General features: G+C 42.0%; 1 protein-coding gene across 5 annotated transcripts in view; it reads left to right on the top strand.

Moving 5' to 3' along the window:
* sbf1 (SET binding factor 1) overlaps positions 1 to 21,925 on the top strand; it is a 69,052-nt gene that overhangs the window by 1,655 nt on the left and 45,472 nt on the right. For all 5 annotated transcript variants that reach the window (XM_080051126.1, XM_080051123.1, XM_080051122.1 and 2 more), the window contains exons 2-3: positions 20,672 to 20,757; positions 21,903 to 21,925. The exon at positions 21,903 to 21,925 is cut by the window's right edge and continues 115 nt beyond it. In XM_080051126.1, coding sequence (XP_079907252.1) covers positions 20,672 to 20,757; positions 21,903 to 21,925 — 109 coding nt within the window. The remainder of the gene's footprint in view (positions 1 to 20,671; positions 20,758 to 21,902) is intronic.

Here is a 21,925-nt window from a genome sequence, read left to right as displayed (position 1 = left end):
TGACATTAGCAGTTTTTACAGTAGCTCTTATCTAATGCTAAAGGTTCCAGGTGGAGGCATGGTGGTGTTGTTGTGTTTAAAAAAACCCATCTCCAGTAAGTTGCAAAGGAATTATTCGCTCCTCCATCATCTCTTACTTCCCAAAAGTACCTCAGACCTCTGCAGTTAGATCAGTACGCTTCTGTACACTAGATTCAAGATTCAGCATGGTTTATTTGTCTTATGCACATTAACAATTACAAGTCCCAGGCTCCTCTCAACAATGCAATAAAGAAGAAGAAGAAAAGTCTTTGCATTTGATAGTGTGTTACCCTCTTCTGGTTAAGGTCCCAAACCTTGTTGCCAAGCTCCGAAAGAGATGGAGAGAGAGATTTAAATATGGCATTATATGTTGGATGTTCCTCTTGAACGCACACACTCACCAATAAGGGACCAAGGTCTCAGACCACGTCAGTATTAGTAGATGTCATTTGTTAACTGCGTTTGTGCTGTTGCTCTCACTAAATAGCTGTACAGGAAACATTTGGCTACGTGTCAAGAATGAACGGTCCTCCTCGATCATAAGAATACCAGGAATTGTGCGGTGCAGTGTAGTTTCCTCTCGTGTCTAAATATTTCATGCATCCTGTCGACTTGTGTGTGTGAGAGACTGTGTGTGTGTGTGTGTGTGTGTTTGCTGGTTGTCACTCAGTCAGTGGAATGTATTGTGAGCGTGGGCACACACACACTGACAGGTTTTTGGGCGCTGACATCATCGCTGCTCTCCTGCCTGTCAGAGCGCCGTCACCAACACAAACCCTGTGGGTGTTTACAAAAGGGAACATCTTCCTCCATGTTTGTTAGCCGCTCTGCTTGCTATGATTTCTAGATGGTTGACAGTTTGGCTGGCCTAACAGACACTAACCTAGGGGTGCAGAGTAGAGATGGATGGGACCGATTAGATCCAGTATTGGTATCAGGTGCAGATACTGCCGTGATCCACTTATTGGATATGGGATTGATTGATTTTTTTAAAAAACTTTTTTTATTGGGTTTATTGATAGGGGAGATCTTTATTTCTCTACACAGTCCTTACACTTTTATTTGAAAAAAATATTCCCTTTGGAGTTTTAAATGTACACATTTTCCTCCCTGGAATTCTTATGCTTTTGAACTACTATATGGAAACCCTCCAAAACAACTTAAAAAAAATCTTAATGGCTTTGGAATTAACTTTAATTTTAATGCATTTTTGTATATTTAAAAGTGCTGTGTGGTTTACTACAGCCTCATGTGATCTTGACCATAAAACCAACAACAGCAACAATGATGATGATGATGATAATAATGAAGAGAACAGAGCTCTGGTATCGGAATCAGTATCGGTTTCAGAAGAGGTCCAAATCCCCAAAAAAGCAGATTGATGCATCTCTAGTGTTCCGCCTCGCATCCTTTCTTCACCCTCTCAGTTTGTATCTTAGGTGTCCGGTTGCTCACACTGTCCTCAACCTAGACTCATAGTTCTATTATCAGCGCGTCTTACTTAGAGCCAAGATGGCTGCTCTCGGGCTGGGGAAGAGTTCATATTTGCAGGGGCGTGGTCCTACTCTCACTATAGGGTCTCTTGAGAAGCTCCACACAGCATGTCGCTGTGTTTGGACAGCGGCACCCAGCACCCAGCAGCTAAATGGATCCGCAGTCCCCAGTCCCAAACAGGAAACCCGAGCGAGAGTCCAGATTGTCTCCCCCTTGCTTGTCTTAAAAAAACAAAGAAAATGGGCGTGTGTTTGAATGTGTGCGAGTGTGAGTGAGGCGGTCTCATTCAAGACGGTGAAAAGGACACACATGTATTCATTCACACACACACACACACACACACACACACACACACACACACACACACACACACACACACACACGCACACAGACAGACAGCAACATACGGCCTCCATTGTAGCCCCATCTGTGTGCGTCTGGCTCTGCAGTTTGAGGGTGTTGGTCATCATTGCTAAGGCAGTCCTAAACAGAACGTTTGTTCTCAGGCTGCAGGGACAACACAAATCTTCCTCTGAAGCCCAGCCACTTCTAGATGCACCATCTCACACACACACACACACACACACACCCACCATCACACACACACACACACACACACACACACCCACCATCACACACACAGACAGACACCCGTACAGCCCGCAGCCATTCACAACATTAGAGGGACACAAAGAAGCGCACACAAGGCACACTGAGCATGCACGCAGGTGTTTATAAATCTCAGGTTATCTCACACTGTTGTACAGTGTTGTCCTGATTGTAGAGTTGTGATGTCGCTAACAATGTGCAAGATCTAAGGATGCGATGCTATCATGCTAGCATTGTAAACACCACTGAAGCCCTCATCAAGCAGTATGCTCTAACTCCTGACAGTTTGATGCTGTGATTGTGTTTACAGTTTGTAGTGAGCTAGGTACATGTTTTTATTGTTCAATTCTGAGTTTCATCAGCAGAGTTTTTTTCAATTTTACTGAGATTTGAGTTAATAAAGTGACACCAGACTGACTATTGGTATCACTCTCAATAACATTAAGGCTGACTTTTATTTTGTGTTCAGATTCAAACTCATTTGTCATATTTTTTGATTGGATAGTTCCTGGTTCAAATAATCATTTTGTTACATTTAGGTTGTTGTAATAAGGCAACATTCTTGTATGGCTGTTTGTTTAAACATTTAAAAAAAATGTTTTACAACCTTTTAACATTTGAAAAAACTAAAATGAACAAAGTGAGTTATACTTTTTATTTTATTTTAGTATCTATTGAACATCAGTGTATAATATTGGCACACATATTGATAAAATGTCAAAAAAAAACAGCAGCCAGCCCTAGCTGTGCCACAGTCAGAATTCAGCTTGAGTCTGTTCCTATCCAACTAACAGATAATCTATCTCTTTCAGTGTGATGATGGAAAATATGACGATACGCACCATGACATTCATCAACCATCTGGACATTTTGCTATTACCATTTGTAATGGTAGCTCCCCCTTTACTATCTGTGGCTGTATTAGTACATTGTTGGAGATCACTGTTGCATTGTTCCTTACTTCACAATGATTAAACAGACAATCCTGTCTGGATATTTTATCCATAACACTTTATTATTTCATTTCCTGTCTGAAAGGATATGGTATAAGCAATTGGTAATATTATCTAGATATAACATTAAAGAAGATTGTATTACTCACTCACTTTAGATTACATAAGAGATTTCTTGGTATATATGATTCAGACTTTTGCTGTCTTATTGAAGCATGGGTTTTTGGGTCAAAGCTGTGACTCTTATGTGGTGCTCACAGGTGCATTCAGTACAGAGTGTGGATGCAAGCAAAGGTCTTGAAGGGAAATGGAAACCACTCAGATAGAAAGCAAGATGCAGTGAGTGAGTGAGTGAGAGAGAGAGAGAGAGAGAGAGAGAGAGAGAGAGAGAGAGAGAGAGAGAGAGAGAGAGAGAGAGAGAGAGAGAGAGAGAGAGAGAGAGAGAGAGAGAGAGAGAGAGAGAGAGAGAGAGAGAGAGAGAGAGAGAGAGAGAGAGAGAGAGAGAGAGAGAGAGAGAGAGAGAGAGAGAGAGAGAGAGAGAGAGAGAGAGAGAGAGAGAGAGAGAGAGAGAGAGAGAGAGAGAGAGAGAGAGAGAGAGAGAGAGAGAGAGAGAGAGAGAGAGAGAGAGATGCTGCCAGCAGTGCCTGCCTGTGGCCAGCCACTTCCTCCAGCAACGGGCCGCAGCCTTTTCAGGCCCTCCACAAATAGCCCTCACAATCTGCCTTTCATAGGGGGACAGAGAGTGACGCTGCTGGGTTGTGCACTGTGTGTGTGTGTGAGCTGCTCTCCCCCCTAAACCATTCAGAAGGCTGCCTGGATGTTTGCGGCCTTCTCAGTGTGTTTGCTGCGTTACTAGGGTAACCCGTACCCCCCCTTGGGGCTGTGGGTAAGGGTGAGTAAGTGCCACTCTCATATTGACTAGTTCATGAATCAGAATCAGAAAGCTTCTATTGTCATGACGGTGTACAACACAATTTAGCAGCAATCTTCAAGGCTCCCAGGAACAATACGAACAGTGCATATAAGTATGACTAATACATGCATGACTATAAAAATATGTTACTAAGTAAATTGAATAAGTGAATTTTCTATGTAAAACAATACAGTAAATATTAAGGCAGCACAGTACATTTGAATATGCATTTGGTGCAAAAGAGTGTACTGTATGCACTGAAGGTGCATTGAATTGGATGCAATCATCTGTCTTAAAGGTGAAGTAAGCGGTTTATTTATGTTAATATAAGTGTTAAATCGCTCTTTATTCATACAGTGATCACTTGCATAATGTGCGCGTTTCATGAAGCCGATCTCAGTCAGCTGCTTTGCATGTAATCGGCAAATAAACTTATTGGAGGATCCCGAAATGTTTATCCAATCACAAGAGAGAACGCTACAAACAGACACCCGTCTCACTCATGGTCTCACTGCCGGTGCACGCCAGAGCGACAGATGGGTGAATAGTTATGCGCCTACAATGGCGGAGCAGGTAAAAATCCTTCACAATGTCTGTTTGAATGGTTTTTATCATGTTTTATCAGACTTATGGATCTGAGATGATGCTAGATAACTCGCTGTTTGAAGACCGCAGTGCATTAATGTGGTGACGTAGGGACAAGCGAGGGGACTGCTAACTGCAGTCACTGACAGGAAGTTAGCTAAAAGAAACATTCCGCTTACAGCACCTTTTTAAAGGAATAGTTCAACATTTTACATTTGTCAAGCCTTTCCATTGATGGCAGCACCAGCTCCCACTCAGTGCAGCAAAGCCACTCGTTTTCTGTGGACATACGTTGACGAGCCCCACACCGACACACCACCGTGTGTATGGTTCTGGATCTTCGTAGTAATCTCTCTTCTGCTCCGTATAATCAACAACGTCTTGTTTACATACTGAGAAGCCCATTGCGCTAGTTTTCTAGCATGCTCGCTGTGCCTATTCCTGTCAGTATGCAGAGCCAGGTAAACATTCAGAGAGTCACGTCAACTCTCTCTCCCTCTCTCTGCCGGTATGTATTTGATTCTAAAATGACATAACGTGCCAGTAGATAAAGGAGACACAACAAGCACACAGCAGCGTTCAGTCATTAGTTTAGTTTAGCTTCTTGCTGCCAGCACAGGCACGCTAATGCTCCCATTGGCAACCGGCGTTGGAGCTAAGCTAACCCGGATGAGCCACCTATGCCCCTAACTTCATCACAAATCCACCCATGAAAATGTTGAACTATTCCTTTAAGTCACAGTGCTAATATCTTTTGGGTGAAAGTAACATTGACAATGTGTTATGCTGATATGCCAAAGCTTTACATTTGAGCAGTTTTATACCAAAAGAAAGCGAGCAGACATTTAGAACAACACAACTCTCCACTGGCACCAAGTTAAGGAGGTAATCTATTTAGTAGCCTGTACAGGCAAATAAATCAGCTATGTTATAGCAGTGACAAATAAAAAATTGTAAATAAGAAACGGTTCCTCAATAAATCATAGTTGTGCAATTAAAAGAACATGGTGCTGAGACTAGGGAGAAACTCGACATATCATGGCTGTGGTGTGTGTGTGTGTGTGTGTGTGTGTGTGTGTGTGTGTGTGTGTGTGTGTGTGTGTGTGTGTGTGTGTGTGTGTGTGTGTGTGTGTGTGTGTGTGTGTGTGTGTGTGTGTGTGTGTGTGTGTGTGTGTGTGTGTGTGTGTGTGTGTGTGTGTGTGTGTGTGTGTGTGTGTGTGTGTGTGTGTGCGCGCGCGCGCGTGTGCGTGCGTTTTTGAAACTTTGCGTGTATTACATCAGTCCGTCTGTCTGCTGTGCTGAATACTTGTTATTCATGGGGAAGACTGTGGCCCCAGGGCCCCAACACTGCCCTCATTCCCTCATTCCTACTACACAGATACAGAGGAGTGTGTGTGTGTGTGTGTGCTGGGGGTAGGGATGCAGATACACACACACACATGCTCAAACACACATACTTCTTTAGACACACAGGGCTTGTAGACCACATCTGTTGGCAGACACTCATTCTCCTGTCATATACTTAATACTCAAATTGTAATCAAAGGCCTTTCCTGTGTCTGTTGCTAAGTAAATGAGATGTGCACCATGGTAATAGTCATAAGGAAAAGGTGTGTGTGTGTGCGCGTATTGCGTTGCGTATGAGGGATGCCCTCTTCCTTAGTCCTTTGATGCTTTCCCTGGAACCCATGGAATGTCTGTGTCCTCACTGATGACCAAGAGCTGAGTCGGTGTGTTTCCCTCCCAGCAGCCTGTTGCTATTCAGGGCAGCCATCGTTTCTAGTCCCCATGGGGTGATTCCAGCATGTCCACAGCATCAGATAGGGGGTCGTTAGGATTGGCACAGTTGTTTGCAAGAGGCTTGTAGGCCGCTCTAGCTACATCACTCCAAAACCCTTATTGTGTCATGCTTGGACTGTTTGTGCAAACAACTTCCCCTAATAATATTATTGATAGTTTCTCACATTAGTTTTTTTTTATTAATACCAGATAAATGACCAGTTAATATAAGAGTAATCAAGGCTTTATGTCCTGACCGTCCTTACAGACATGACTGTTAACCTCCACAAAGGGGTTTATGGGAAATTGTGTTCATCAAAGCAGACAAAAGATGGGAGAATCCAAGCATAGTGGTCCAAAGTGTGTATTGGTAGTTTATTTTTTTGCGTAGGATTTTGGATAAGGTTTTTTCTGGAACAGAACCCAGAAGTTGTGTTTTTCACTCATGCTCCGTTTCTCTCAGCTTTGATGGTCATTTTTCACTGATTTTCTCCGCCGTGGTTAAAACAATCAGTACGGCTTACTGTTGTAGAAGATTACGTTTTCATCAGATAGCCTCTCCACGTCAAATCTGTCATACTACAAAAAAAAGGAAATGTGCCTCCCAGACACCCGCTGTGCTGTAATCTTAAATGCAGCCATGTGATTGGTTTACATTTTCAGATCAAGGGACAGTTATTGGTCCAGACCTGGCTTTATGTCTTTATCACTGTAAGTATGTGTGGCACATCTTTGTTGCTCTCCCTCCTCCCCCCCGAAATAAGTGTGTGTTGATAAAAGGTGACACACGTTATTGTTGAAGGGCTAATTAGATTAAAAAGTAAATACTTGGTCAATCACAACATTCACCAGTATGATTTTTTCTTCTATACTGTGTAAGACATTGTGCAGTATAAGTGAATGAAGCTAATGGTGCCTGCAGCAACTATCAGTTATATATTACATTATTGCATTACATTACATCTAGTACAGATGTCACATTTGTAGTGGAGAGAGGTGAGGATGAATGAGGAGAAATATCAGCATTTATTTTGGTGATTCAAATACATCATCAAAAGTCATTCAACCACAGATACAGCCCAGTGCTAGATGTCTGCCTCCATTGTTTCACAGTGACTGTCTGCTACTGTTTGGTTCTTCTGAGACATGCACATGTCTGTATCTTGACTATTGGTTGTCCTAGGTAATGCTATGTCATTTCTGGGCTGAAATGGAGGGCGGGAAACGCTGTGGTATGAGAAGGAGTTTTTTTGGGGCTTCTAATGTTGTTTGGTTGAAATGATTGGTGGGATGTACAGTATTGCTGGGTAACAAGAGACAAAGCTAGTACGTTGTGTAGATATGTTGTGATTGACTGCATTAAGCCTACAGCTTAGCCTATCATGTTTCCTGTTTCCTGCACTAGTAGCACACGGAAGTCTTGTTTTGCAGCTTGTTCTGGAAGGGAGCTTCTTGCATTAAGATCATATTTAAGACGGCCCACATCCTCTGTTGAAGTCACACCATCCTCCTCCAACCCCTTCTCTGTCCTTGCCCTTTAGGTAACACGAGCCACAGTAAACCACCAGGATAATTAAATCAAGTCTTCTTGACAACTTAAAGCTGTATCACCATCCTGCATGGCATCCTCCTTGTCCACATAACGTTCCTTTTTTAGAGGCACAATGAATGAACCTGATGCCGCTATAACCCATGTGCCACACTCAACCATGTGATGGTCACCCACTGATGACTCCTATATGCTGACTCCCATTGGATGTCACTTTTGGACGTCACAGCAGCCCAAGTGTTACTGGACACACTTTGCACACTGGTGAACGTGCACATCTCACATAAGACGACCAACAATAGTTTATTTCCCTGACCCTTTCTTGACCTCTTTGTCCAGGCTTCTTAGCCTCCTTCATTGCCCTACACTGAAACCCGGCTGAAGTTTATTTATCTTAGGAGAATGACATGCATGGCCATTGTACTACCCAATGATTCATGAAATGACTTAACTGCAATGTTCTAAAATAGTTCTACTGTGTTCTTTTTGTTTAAATGCAAAGGAAGAGATGAATGTGTGTGTGTGTACAGTATGTGTACAATGCTCCAAGGGTTTCCCCCTCACCCTGGTCGAATGAGATGATTACATTGTATTTTGATAATATTATGTTGTTTGCTACTCTCCGATATCTGATAAAAAATCAATGTCAGTGTTACAAGCATCCTCTTGCCTGGTGGCCCGTAACACTCCTATAGTATAGTGACTAGACCATCGTGTCAACCACTAGCAAGTAGCACAACAAAACAATCTGCCCTTGCCTGAGCGAGCTTGTTAGCTCCGCACCTAATGGGAATAGGTTCATACTTTATTCAAAGCATGCACTTCTACCATCCTCAACCCCTATTTCATAACTGCTGGCAAACCAGCTCTCTTCATTGAGACAGTAAATACTCGGTGGTTGAACAAAAGTGGATGATAAGACTTCATAAGACCTCTCTATTGGTCAATGAAGAGAAGTCGTTCACCAGGGTTTGAAATCGAGGTGAAAATGTTTTATGGATTTACTCGCCCGCACATGCCCATCCAGCTACTGCAATGATTCCATTGAAAATGAATTGATCTGTTTACTTCTTTGACTTGTGACACATTTAAAAAAATAAAATCAAATCTCGATTCTTTCTTTGTATTAGTTGGCTTAAGGTCTGTGTTGCAAGTGTTTTTGCAGACACTGGCTTAAGGTATTGTGGTTAATTCACCATAAATCATAATCTAACAATTTAAATTGAATGGCATCTTTCAATTTGATTTCAAGTGGAATTTTCAAGTTTGAACTATTGGACTGTTTTACTGTCTACAATATTGTTTAAAGACATTAAACTGCACTGATGTGTTTGTGTAGGACCGGAGTATGAATGATAAAGGATGAGTGGAAGTTGAATCCTGGATATATGTTAGTCAGAAACACTGTCCAGACTGACTGGAAAGTAGATGGCCTGTGTGCTGTCAGCCATTGGCAGGTTTTTTCCACACTGTCGCTATCGAGGCTAAAGCCCAGCACATGTGCAGACAGACAGCCACCTGTAGCTGCAGAGGCCCGACTGAGAAGTGAGAAAAATAAAGCTCCTGCTATTACTCATCACTCTTTGACATTTAGATTCAGATCTGGAGCAACGTACAAGCAAAAAAGACATTATTTGGTTTGTGTAGCTTCCCTTTCTAAAGCCATATTTCCTCTCCTGGAAAGCTTTGGGTTTTGTTTTGGGGGGATTGGGTGGTGGAGGAGTAGAGTGAATGGGGGGGGGGGTATTCGTTTTCAGCAGGAAGGATGTGAGTTTGCTGAAGAGCTTTTGCACAAAGAAAATGTCCCACATTGTCTCCAGGGTGACGGCGGTTGCCAGATGGAGTAGGTTTTTTTTGAGGGTTTTTTCAGCTGTTATTTGGCTCCTAAATGGCAACTTACCCTGAATTCCAATCACCATACTTCCCTACTATTTAGTATGCAAACAAAAAGATTTAGGATGTCCCAATACATACACGTCAATTGTAGTATGCTGAAAATACATAAATGCCCCACTAACTCCAATAGCATTTGAGTATTCGTCTTTATTCTTGACATTTCTCAACATAATGAAAAAAAAAATCTTCCTTATCTGATTTGTTTTCTCTCCTGTGGCCCTAAAACTCTTCTGTACTTTAGTATGTAGTGTAGTAAAAAGAAAGAGTCATTTTTAACGCAGGGTTAGTTTGCAACATGGACTTGCTGATTTATTTATGCACCATCATGGTCTTTTACCGTCACCTGACACCACATTGAGACACTTGCTCTAAATGTCAAAGCATTACTTATTGATGTGCAGGTCCGCTCTGTGGAGTCCGCTGACTTCTTAAACCATATTGTGTTGTTGCCTCTGACCCAATGAGAGGCCTCGCTCTGCTGCTGTAATGTAGCCTTTAATCATAGAGCATGACTCACACTCCTTCACATTACTCAACAAGACTGTGTCCGGCATGTAGCAGAAACTGCACAAATGTCTGTCTGTCTGTCTGTCTGTCTGTCTGTCTGTCTGTCTGTCTGTCTGTCTGTCTGTCTGTCTGTCTGTCTGTCTGTCTGTCTGTCTGTCTGTCTGTCTGTCTGTCTGTCTGTCTGTCTGTCTGCCTGTCTGCCTGTCTGTCTGTGCGTGCTTGAGTTTAAGACCTTAACAGTGAGGACATTTTTGGAAAGTGAGGACATTTCTGCCGATTCTCATTTTGGGACCGTCCATTAAATCGCTGTTTAAGGGTTAAGACAAGGTTTTAAGGTTCATTACAATGAATTAGGTTTAGGTAAGGGTTAGTGTAAGGGTTGGGGTTAGGCATTACGTTTTGATGGTAAGAGTAAGGGGTTAGGGAATGCATTATGTCAATGAGTGTCCTCACAAGTAGAGCTGTACCTGTGTGTGTGTGTGTGTGTGTGTGTGTGTGTGTGTGTGTGTGTGTGTGTGTGTGTGTGTGTGTGTGTGTGTGTGTGTGTGTGTGTGTGTGTGTGTGTGTGTGTGTGTGTGTGTGTGTGTGTGTGTGTGTGTGTGTGTAATAGCAAACTGGGTGGACTGCACCATAGCACTGTCAGAGGGTGTGCTTCAGAGAGCCTGATGTCATAGTTTTTGTATGCACTCACTCACAGACATTAACTCTATGCATTGTTGTCTGAACACAATACAGATGCTGCTGTTGTGAGGTCATGTTACGATGGCAGCTCACCTCATTTACACTCTGATGATCCCATGTAAGGCCAGACACTGCAGGTGGATAGGGTTAAACTACTTCTGCATCCATTTTGACAACATATACGTGCCCAACATTTTTACAGGACCGATTTTGGATACACCCTTTTTAATTTTATAAGTCTGAAAACAGGTCTTCAAAGGTACAGGTCTTCAAATTCATTTTCAGCATTTTATTAAGAACAACATGTATCATAAATCAGACAATTAACAACATTTGAACAGATCTATCAGAACAGTGTTAAGACGATGTGAGCGTGCTTTAGACCAGATTGCAGACTTCATTTTGTATAGAGTTTCAATGCTGCACACACAGCGGGCTCCCTGGCTCTTCAGTCCCCTTGGCTGCAGTCGCCGTGGAAACAGCCTGATGTCGTGTCACTGTGGTTAGGCGGCCTGCAAACGAGAAGCTGTGGTCTGGTTCAGCAGAGACACACACACACACACACACACACACACACACACACACACACACACACACACACACACACACACACACAGACACACACACACAGACACACACACACAGACAGACAGACAGACAGACAGACAGACAGACAGACAGACAGACAGACAGACAGACAGACAGACAGACAGACAGACAGACACACACACTCTTCAACTCTTGACTGCCATCGCTCAGTGATCACATGACCTAGCTGCTCCTTTCCTTCCATCCTGTGTCACTGCTAGTAGTCATCTGTGTGAGGAGTCATTGGTGGCTCTGACGCACACACGCACGCACACACGCACACACGCACGCACGCACGCACGCACGCTATGTGTGACCGCAATTTCCTCCCCCTCTCCAGTCTTTCATCCATTTCAGTGATGAAAGCTTACAGTCCTGCTCCTTTCTTCATACGTCCGGTTTTGTGATGTGACGTGTTCCTTCTTAGATCCCATTACACATTATTTAGTTAGCTAACTTATTAACTAGCTTGCTAGTTGCTATAATATGTATCAAAGCAACGTTATCAGTACATCACAGACACTTGTTTTCTTCTGGAGCTCTGCCAACATTACACTATGTGATAACATTACGCCCTGAGGAAAACGCTGGGCTTGTAGGAACTTGTAGGAACTATTTTCTGGCATGGAATTCTTTGACTCTGCATTGTTTATTATTTAGACAAATAAGTTACACTCCGCATTACAAGTATAGCATTTTTCAGAATCTATAATCAACTTGAAATTGCTACGCTCTCTCTACTAGTGTGTGTATTAAACAATATGACTTTTGTTGGCAAAGCAGGAAGCATGGGGCAGCCTGATTTGGCTTGTCACTGGCTGCTTAGAGAAAAGAGTTGAGCAGCGGCTGAAAAGACCTGTTCACACAGTCGGCACATTGATGGAGTGTGTGTGGTTGCTCGGCAGCAGCAGCACTGTAGGGACTGACTGCACCGGCTCTCACTTGATGATTGTTTTTTTTTAACACAGCTGCTGTTACACTGTTCACTTCCAAGTCACAAGGTGCATCAGAGACACATAGATTAAACAGTGCACTACAGCACACACTAGTTTGGTATTTCAGTGTTTTTGTCAAGTTTTTTTCTGAGGTGTTCAATCCGGTCGGAGGCTCTAGTTTTTGCAGTTCTTTAGTCGTCAATGTATTTCTTTGTCATTGCTGATTTCATTCTGATTTGTCATGATTTTTTTTTTTGCGTTTGAAGACATTTGGATTTGCTGGTAATGCCGGCATTGGTTATGATGATGAGTGTGGTATGCATGGTGTTTTGCATGAACTTTTATAATGAAGGAGGAGCAGACCTATGCATGTCAATCTACACAGTTCTGTGAGAAAGGTACAGTCAAAGGGACTATTTTTTTGTTTGCTGCAGCAAGACGTGCATAGACATGCTCAGAGAAAATGGGTTCAAGATGTACTGATGGAACATTAAGAGCCGATGGCCACGTCCTGAGCTTGAGATCCAAGGAGGAAATCATCTAGATCAGAAAGAGGATGAAATATATACATAAATATGCAAAAGACAGAACAATATTAGATGCAGCAGCATAGTTAAACATGTTTTGTTAGCCTTCCTGTCGCTAACTTACTGTTGTTACGGACCTAGCTGATAGCACAGCCCCCTGCTACACGGCCACTTCACGCGTTTCACATTCCTCTCACTGCACACGCTGATAAGGTAGCTTTTGGAAAGGGCTTTACATCATCATGTGTGCAGCTCTGTTTTTTGCAGCCATGCCTGCTACTCACTCACTCACTCACTCACTCACTCACTCACTCACTCACTCACTCACTCACTCACTCACTCACTCACTCACTCACTCACTCACTCACTCACTCACTCACTCACTCACTAGTCTCTGTGCTGAGCCCTAGCTTTTCTCACCTGCTGCTGCTTACACACACCCATAGCCAGACGTCTGCCTGCCTGCCAAAACAGTGCATGCGTCTGCCCTGGGCTGTACAATTGTGGGTAGAAGGAAATTACTTTAGCTTTAATTATGGTTGGGTGAATAGAATAAACACATCCTCCTCCCGGCACTGTTTTGGCATTGCATATCAAAAATCAGGACTGTTTAGACAGCAGCAGAAAATGTGTCTAGTGCTGATTTTTTGCGTGACCTTTGTAGCCCGTACTACAGCAGGCAAAATGATTGGAAATTCTACATTTGTGCATTACTGCCGGTACATAGTGTACATTACATCATCGTGAAACCTTACCAGTTGATTAACATTAAGACAGTTACTTTTTCTCTGACAATTCTTTCAGAAATGTTTGAATAAATATGCGAATCTGGCAACAGAAATTGTTGGTTCAGACTGAGTATTGAAACAAACTGCAGATCTGCTAAACAGAAATCAGTTCTTGTGGTGTGCCATTATAACATATGTATGCCTATGTGTTACGGAATCATTATCTGATAACTATATCTGACTGATTTACCACTTCAAACAGTAGCCCGCTGACATTCATTTCTGTTAACGTGCAGGTGAGGTCAGTAGCAGTACCTGAGAAAAGGCAGAAAGAGTGTTTTATGGTCTCACTGTCTAACCCTACATTTCTCTTTCTGTGATGTCACAGTAAGGGCTAGGATTAACAGGACAGCTGGGCCAAGGGAAGACTAAGGGAAGACAGAGGGAAGAAAAACCTCATTCATTATATTATGATAGTGATTTTATAATGATAGAACGCCTGTTCCGTATGGGTGAAGTATTCCTTTAAACTTTAAAGGAATACTTCACCCATACGGAACAGGCTTTTGTCAGGCTAGGATGAACCAATTCAAATTTTTTTTGCACATTTATACTAAATAGGATCTCAGAATTCAATACACCTTCATATTCCCACTGGTGAAGTAGGTCTTTAACTTTACTTTACTTTACTTTACTTTACTTTACTTTACTTTACTTTACTTTACTTTACTTTACTTTACTTTACTTTACTTTACTTTACTTTACTTTACTTTACTTTACTTTACTTTACTTTACTTTACTTTACTTTACTTTACTTTACTTTACTTTACTTGCTGCTGTGGTTTATGAAGTTGTCATGAGAGTTTTTGGTGTATGTACAAACCCTGCTGCGCTTGGTAGCAAACTGCTCCGCCACCAAAACAGCGGATCAATCCAGTGACACGCAACAGTCCTTCTGCAGGAGCTGGAAACAATTAGATTTAATAAGGAGCTAGATTGATCCAATGCATGTGTGTGTGTGAAACAGCCAAATACACATTCCAGCTACAGTGGGATTCCCATAGAGCATGACAGCGGAACATCTGTCTTTTTTATTCAGTTCTCTATTTGCGTGCTCAACAGGAGCATTTTATACAACATGTACGACTGTTTACAAGTTCTACAAAATCCGTTTCATACGTAACCTTATGTATCACGAGTAAATTGTGAATCCCTTCCACTCGCGCTCTGACATGGACCCGTGTGCTCTCTGTAACCTGCTTAGTTTTGCTTCACAGCCAATTCTGTTGGATTTTCCACTGTCAACTCATAACATCTTAATTTACGAATGCCAAATTAGTTTTGTCTTTTTAAGTGTGATTCAAATTGCATGCTCTCTCTCTTTACTGTACTGCAGCTGGCCAACGAAAGTACCAAGTTTGCATGCAGTAGGCAATAGCATAAAATTTGGGACATACTTTTACTTATTTAATTCGTCATAACATTACTCCTTTGCCAAAAGTAGGGCTGGCCCGAATACCATTTTACAGGCTTCGAATATTCGTTAGATTTTCGGAGCGAATATTCGAGTACTCGTTCTAAAAAAACACACCATCAAAACCAACATTAATAATCCAAATGTACACGCTGAAACCGAGTGTGTGAGCAGAGACAGTAAGCTGTGTAGTTTGTTGATACTTTAATAACTTTCGAACGGTAATAAAGTCGGAGTTCCTTACTTTTTCCCCGTGGAAGCGAACAGCTGTTGTTCCGTTCCAAATCAACTGTCCTCTGCACCATCGTAACCCGTACAGGAGCTTATCAATTCATCCCGGAACATGCATCTTTTCGGGGATTTATACATCCATACAAAGGTCCAATATTGGTAGTCTTTTGTGCCCATATTATATCCATTATTGACCACGTATTCCCATGATGAAAGCAAGTCAGTGTTGATGATGGGCGATAGCAGCACTCCATTACGAACGTAAACAAAAACAACTGCGCTTGGTGCCGCTTTAGTTTGCCTCGCTCTGGTAACATCACGTAGCCTACTACAGCTGATATCACCGGTTGTGCTTTGAAAGGTCAGCGGCCAACTAGGTCAAAGTTCAAATAATTCGATCATATATTTTAAATGAAAGTCTAATGTGTATTTTACAATTGTTGTATAACTTGTGTGTCTAATCATTATTTCCTGACGAAATATGTTGCTGTTTGAGGTGCTTTTGCAAAAAGAAAAAGTTTTTTTGAAAAAAAAAAAAATTATAAAAAATCCGAATACTGAATTGAGCTCCGAATACTAATTTATCAAACACATACTCGGATATTCGAATAATTCGGGCCAGCCCTAGCCAAAAGACATTCGTTTTATTTTTTTTCTATTTGCCAGCGAGAACATTCCATCCACTGCTTATAATTCTGCAACTAAATCATAGAATCTCTAAAGCACAGTAGAAGGAGATGGTCAAATTCTGAAATATCTAAATAAAAAAGAAACAGTCATCTATACATTATGTACATGAACTATGGCAGTGTTTCCCCCAGGTTCACACAGCAGCGCCCACGCTCCCAACGGGTGGACACTCGCGCAGCTTACCGCTAGGAATGTCTGCTGAAAGTTCTACAGCTCAGCATTTTAAGCCATGAATTGATGAACTTGCATCAATGAAAAATATGTCAGTTTTCAAAGGGCTTTAAATAGGCCAATCTATGTGGCTAAATAGCATGCTAATATTGATGTTTGATTGTGTCAAGTGTCTAAGGATGAATGCTAACATTATCTGGTTATGTGTTATGTAGCTAACGTTAGCTAGCTGCTGGTAGCCCATCCCTTTTGTTTCCAGTGGTGGCTTTGCATTTCATTACCAATGTAAACTGTCATTAATAATGTACACCGGTGCTAGGTCATGATTCCTAAAAAAATTATATTCCATAATTGCTCTTTCTCAATGAACCTGAATGTTGACTTCTCCTTCACAGAAAACAAATACATTTCTACTAAATTGATTCTAGAAAAAAATAGATTTTTTATCCACTAAAATGCAGGAAATTAAGTGTTAAGTTCAAAATGTTCTGGGGGGGTGCCCCCATACCCCCACCTATAATTTGTACCCCCAAATGTTGAAACAAAACATTTGGGGGGGGGGGGGGGGGGGGCATGCCCCCGGACCCACCTAGAGGGTTTGGGGGACCACAGCACCGCTGCTGAAAAAAATCCTGCAGGAAACACTGTATGGTTAGAAACATATTTGTCCTTTTCTGCAATTTCCTTTACTAAAATATTTACAAAATTGTGCAGTAGATGAAATGAGCAATAGTTGTAAGAAGTTTGAACCATGTCACAATCTCCCTCTGTGCCTTATTATTTGTCTGAGTAATTGCTTGTTTTGTGGAATCAATTGGAAGCTCCATGGATTGCATACAGTCCCCTCCAATAGTATTGGAACAGTGAGGCCAATTCCTTTATTTTTTCTGTGACTGGAAACATTTGGGTTTGACACCAAAATATGAATATGAGACAATAGATCAACATTTCAGCTTTCATTTCCAGGTATTAACATCTGTATCTGATACACAACTGTGAAGAAAGCATTATTTGTAAAGGAACACCACATTTTTAGGTGAGCAAAAGTATTGGAACAGACAGACCTAAAATAAATTAAAATTAATAAGACTTAATATTTTGTTGCAATCCTTCGCTTGCAATAACTGCATCAAGCTAGTGACCCTTTGACATCACAAAACTTTTGCATTCTTCTTTTGTGGTGCTTTTCCAGGCTTTCACCGCAGCTTCATTCAGTTGCATGGCTTCTTCTGGGATGGGCTCATTAATCTTCATTGATGATGTAACACATGATGGCAACAGCAAAATTAACTCAGAAGTTTACAGAAACATTTTGTCTTCCAATTTAAAGAAAGATGCAACCAAACTGATTGGAAGATCCTTCATCATGCAGCAAGATAATGACCCAAAACACAACAAAGGAGTTAATCAGGTGCAAGAAGTGGAAGGTTTCAGACTGGTCTATCTCCAGAGTTAAACCGTATAGAGAATGCATTTACCTGCTAAAGAGGAGACTGAAGAGAGTAAACAAACAGCAACTGAAAGAGGCTGCAGTGAAAGCCTGGAAAAGCATCACAAAAGAAGAATGCAAAAGTTTTGTGATGTCAATGGGTCACAGGCTTGATGCAGTTATTGCAAGCGAAGGATTTGCAACAAAACACTAAGTCTTATTTACCTTAATTTATTTTAAGTGTATCTGTTCCAATACTTTTGCTCACCTAAAAATGTGGTGTTCCTTTACAAATAATGATATCTTCTCAGTTGTGTATCAGATCCAGATGTAACCTGGAAATGAAAGCTGAAATGTTGATCTATGGTGTCAAACCCAAATGTTTCTACAGCAAAAATAAAGGAATTGGCCTCAATGTTCCAATACTTTTGTAGGGGACTGTATGTGTGTATCATTTGTACATATTCCTGGAGGAGTGGACTGGGTCCGGCTTGCTTTATTTATTTATTTTTCACACACGCCTTTACTGTGTGTGTGTGTGTGTGTGTGTGTGTGTGTGTGTGTGTGTGTGTGTGTGTGTGTGTGTGTGTGTGTGTGTGTGTGTGTGTGTGTGTGTGTGTGTGTGTGTGTGTGTGTGTGTGTGTGTGTGTGTGTGTGTGTGTGTGTGTGTGTGTGTGTGTGTGTGTGTGTGTGTGTGTGTGTGTGTGTGTGTGTGTGTGTGTGTGGTGAGGCCTGTGTGCGTGGTGGTCAGTGTGTGTTACTCCCAGCAGACTCATTTACACTCCTCCCTCAGCTACAGGATGTCCTGCTTTAACTGGCTGAATAATCCCCACCCTGCCTGACTATTGGCTAAGTGTGTGTGTGCACGTTCCTGAAATACCTACATAGCTTCATCCATCCATTGACAGCATATTGTTACAGAACATAACATAGGGCCGTAACAGGCGACACGTGCACTGCTTGCTAAAGGCACCGTCTCTGAGGAGGTAGTTGAGGTGACATGAAATCCCAGCATGCATCAGTTCTCATACTAGAATGCACCAGATGATTCATCACTGTATTGAAGGAGGGGGCGTTGGCTAAGAGGGCAGTTTCACACCTGATAGTCAGATACAAGAATGATACATTGTTTCATTTTTCAATAGGTCCGGTTCTCTTTCACACCTATCGTTTCCTCTGGTCTGAATCAGTTGATGGTTGGTGAAGTGAACCAAAATGCGGCGGCATAAGCCACGTGAGAACGTTCTCTTCACTCATTGGTCAGATGTGTCTGTGGTGGGAGCAATAAAGTAGTTCCTGAACTGCTCTACAATTGGTCAGATCGTCTCCCTCATCCCATAATGCAAATCGTAGCCGGCTAAGGGAGCTTGTTTAGTCCAAAAATACTCAGTGTTACCTGCAGTTTGGGTCTCCACTCACGTTCTCACCAGAAATGGACTGCACCAGTTGTTCGGAAGCGTACCGAGACCACCTCTTTTAAAGGGACCTTGTTTGGTCCGCTTTTTAGTGCGTAACCCCTTTAATAATCATTTTGTCACAGCCTATTAATAGACTTTGCCACTCTGCTGTGTAAAGTGATCTAAATCGAGTGTGTTATCTTTATGGATTGGTCTTTAGTAACACTAAGACATGTGCTCCTCATTGACAGCGCTGATGAATGAGGCTCTTTGATTGTACACACACTGTGCAACCACAGACACCCTCAGTGCTATGTGTGTGTAGTCTCCCACACTGAAAGCACGTGGCTAGATATTATATGCATTTTGTTGTTTGTCTATGTGGCTCTCAACATTTTGGGGCCCGTTTTTATCTGATTGAATCTCCTCCTATACTAACGTGGAATAACGAGCCTATGCACACTAATGCCTACACTCTTGCTGGTCTCTTATTGCCTCAGGGAAATTGAAAAAAGAAAAAAGGCGCAAAGCTCCAGAAGTGAAACAGTGCCCTACATGGCGTGTCTCTATTCAGGTTTCCTGTGATTTGGGTCCAAGCCAGAAGACTTTAGATCAGGAATGAGGCAAATTAACCTCTGCTCTTTGATGACTTGGCCCAGCAGCACCACTCCCACTGTCTACTATATCCCCTCATACGCTAGGGAGAGGAGATTGTTTTAGCAGGTTCCTTGTGTGTAGTTTGGTAGCTGGCCTACTTTCTGTTGGTGTATTGTGTCCGTCTGTGCGTCTGTTTTAGTTCAAGCTTGTCTAAAATGCTGCTCAAAGCTCTCCTTCATTTAGCCTGGGATAATATTAAGTTTTGTTCATTTTAATGCTAGATTTGACAGCCTTTTTTGTATTGGGAGAAGTGTATTATGTGTGCGTATAAATGCTGCCATTAGCCTGCAAGGCTTCAGATGGAACTAAAACTGAAAGACGGCCCTGTGGTGGTTACATAAGTGGGCCTTTGTCGTGTGTCATTGTGCCACTGTGATGAGCCAGACCCGGGCCAACGGTGGAAAAGGCCTCATTAACTACAAACACATAAGCATTTGAACACATCACACTACTATTTAAAGGTGTAGTCAGCCATTCTCAAGAAACATCGTTGTCAAAATGAGTGAATGTCTCCTCACGATCCCGCTACCTGTGCGTTCTGTGTGTGCGCCCTAAAAAAAACTACACTTAATACACAGCCTAGGCTCTGTAAACGGGTATGGTGTTCTAACGGTGGCATGGTGCGGCTAAACATCCATTTTCTCTAAACATGATCATTTGAATACATAGTTTATTTGTAAGCCAACATTATACACAAATGATAAGGCACACAAATAATAAGTAGTAAAAGACGGTGTGCTTATGCTGTTTACAAAATCCTCAAAGGAGGCAAATTTATAGCAACAAATAGACAACAGACATTGTAATTACCATTTGCTGACCTGTATTTCTCTCTGTGTCTCTCTCTGTCTGTGTAGTGGAGGGTGAAGGTCAAGGTCGCATTCTCCAGCGGTTTCCTGAGAAAGACTGGGAGGACAGCCCGTTCCCACAAGGAGTAGAGCTGGTAAGTCAACACACACACACAGGCATGTTATAAGGGCTATAAGAAGGCACGTAACACTGTCAATGAGGGCCTCATTAAAGGTTCAGTAAGCGGAATGGTCAGTTTAGCTAACTTCCTGTCAGTGACTGCAGTTAGCAGTCCCCTCCCTCGTCCCCACGTCACCACATTAATGCACTGAGGTCTTCAAGCAGCGAGTTATCTAGCATCATCTCAGATCCATAAGTGTGATAAAACATGATAAATGCAGATCGGGTGACTGAGAGATCGGCTTTATGAACACGCTCACTATATTTATACACTAGGTTTAATAATAGGGATGGATGCAGTAGTCAGACTCCTGAATTAGGTAAGAGGTGTCTTTGTAAAGACTGCTGAAGAGGATGGTTTTAGATTAAATAATACAGTCAACACTACAATGATTGTTACTCTTTTGACTATAGCTCTTAAGGGCTATAGTGAAGTTGGTTCATGTGGGTTGTCAGACGTTCATCCCAGCCAGGCCCATGTTATCTATGGATGTAAAAATAAAACGAAGGGCGCCTTCATGTACTGGTTAAAGGGTTTATCAGATAGTTGCTTGTCTTATATTGATGCACGTCATATATCAGGCCTGTTGAAGTCAGCATGGATTCACAGAAAAAGGTGTCTGGTAAAAGTTGGTCTGCTCGATAAATTAGATTTTGAAAGGATGACTGAAAATGGCCTCATAAACGGTTTTGACTTGAAATAAAAGAGTCCAGCAAGTAGCATGTGCATGTTGACACAAGCCAGTCATTGGCCAACTTCAGATTGAGCTATTAAGGCAGTGAGGCAACTTTATGAAAGAATATCTGCAAATATTTTGCATAGCTTAACAAAAAACACTGCTTATATTGACCTTTCTATTGTGTGTGCTCACCTAAGGCAACAATGACTGTATTGATGAACCTTTTCATGTTGTGCATTGGACTATTTAAACAGCAACATAGGGCTTAGAAATAGACATACTTTCAAGTTTACTCTCTTCATTCAGTCAGTTTTTTTGCTGTGATAGCCCATCCCTGTATGAGTCACCCTTAGGCGCTGAGAGAACATGTGATCCACTGATATGTCACCCAGGTTGGTATGTAAGCACTAATCATTCTTCTTCTCCTCCTCCTCTGTAGTTCTGTCAGCCCAGCGGTTGGCA

This window comes from Ammodytes marinus, assembly GCF_949987685.1.
Source record: "Ammodytes marinus genome assembly, chromosome: 22".
Classification (NCBI taxonomy): domain Eukaryota; kingdom Metazoa; phylum Chordata; class Actinopteri; order Uranoscopiformes; family Ammodytidae; genus Ammodytes; species Ammodytes marinus.
The sequence above is the reverse complement of the archived record's forward strand: the minus strand, read 5'-3'. Positions and strand labels throughout refer to the sequence as shown.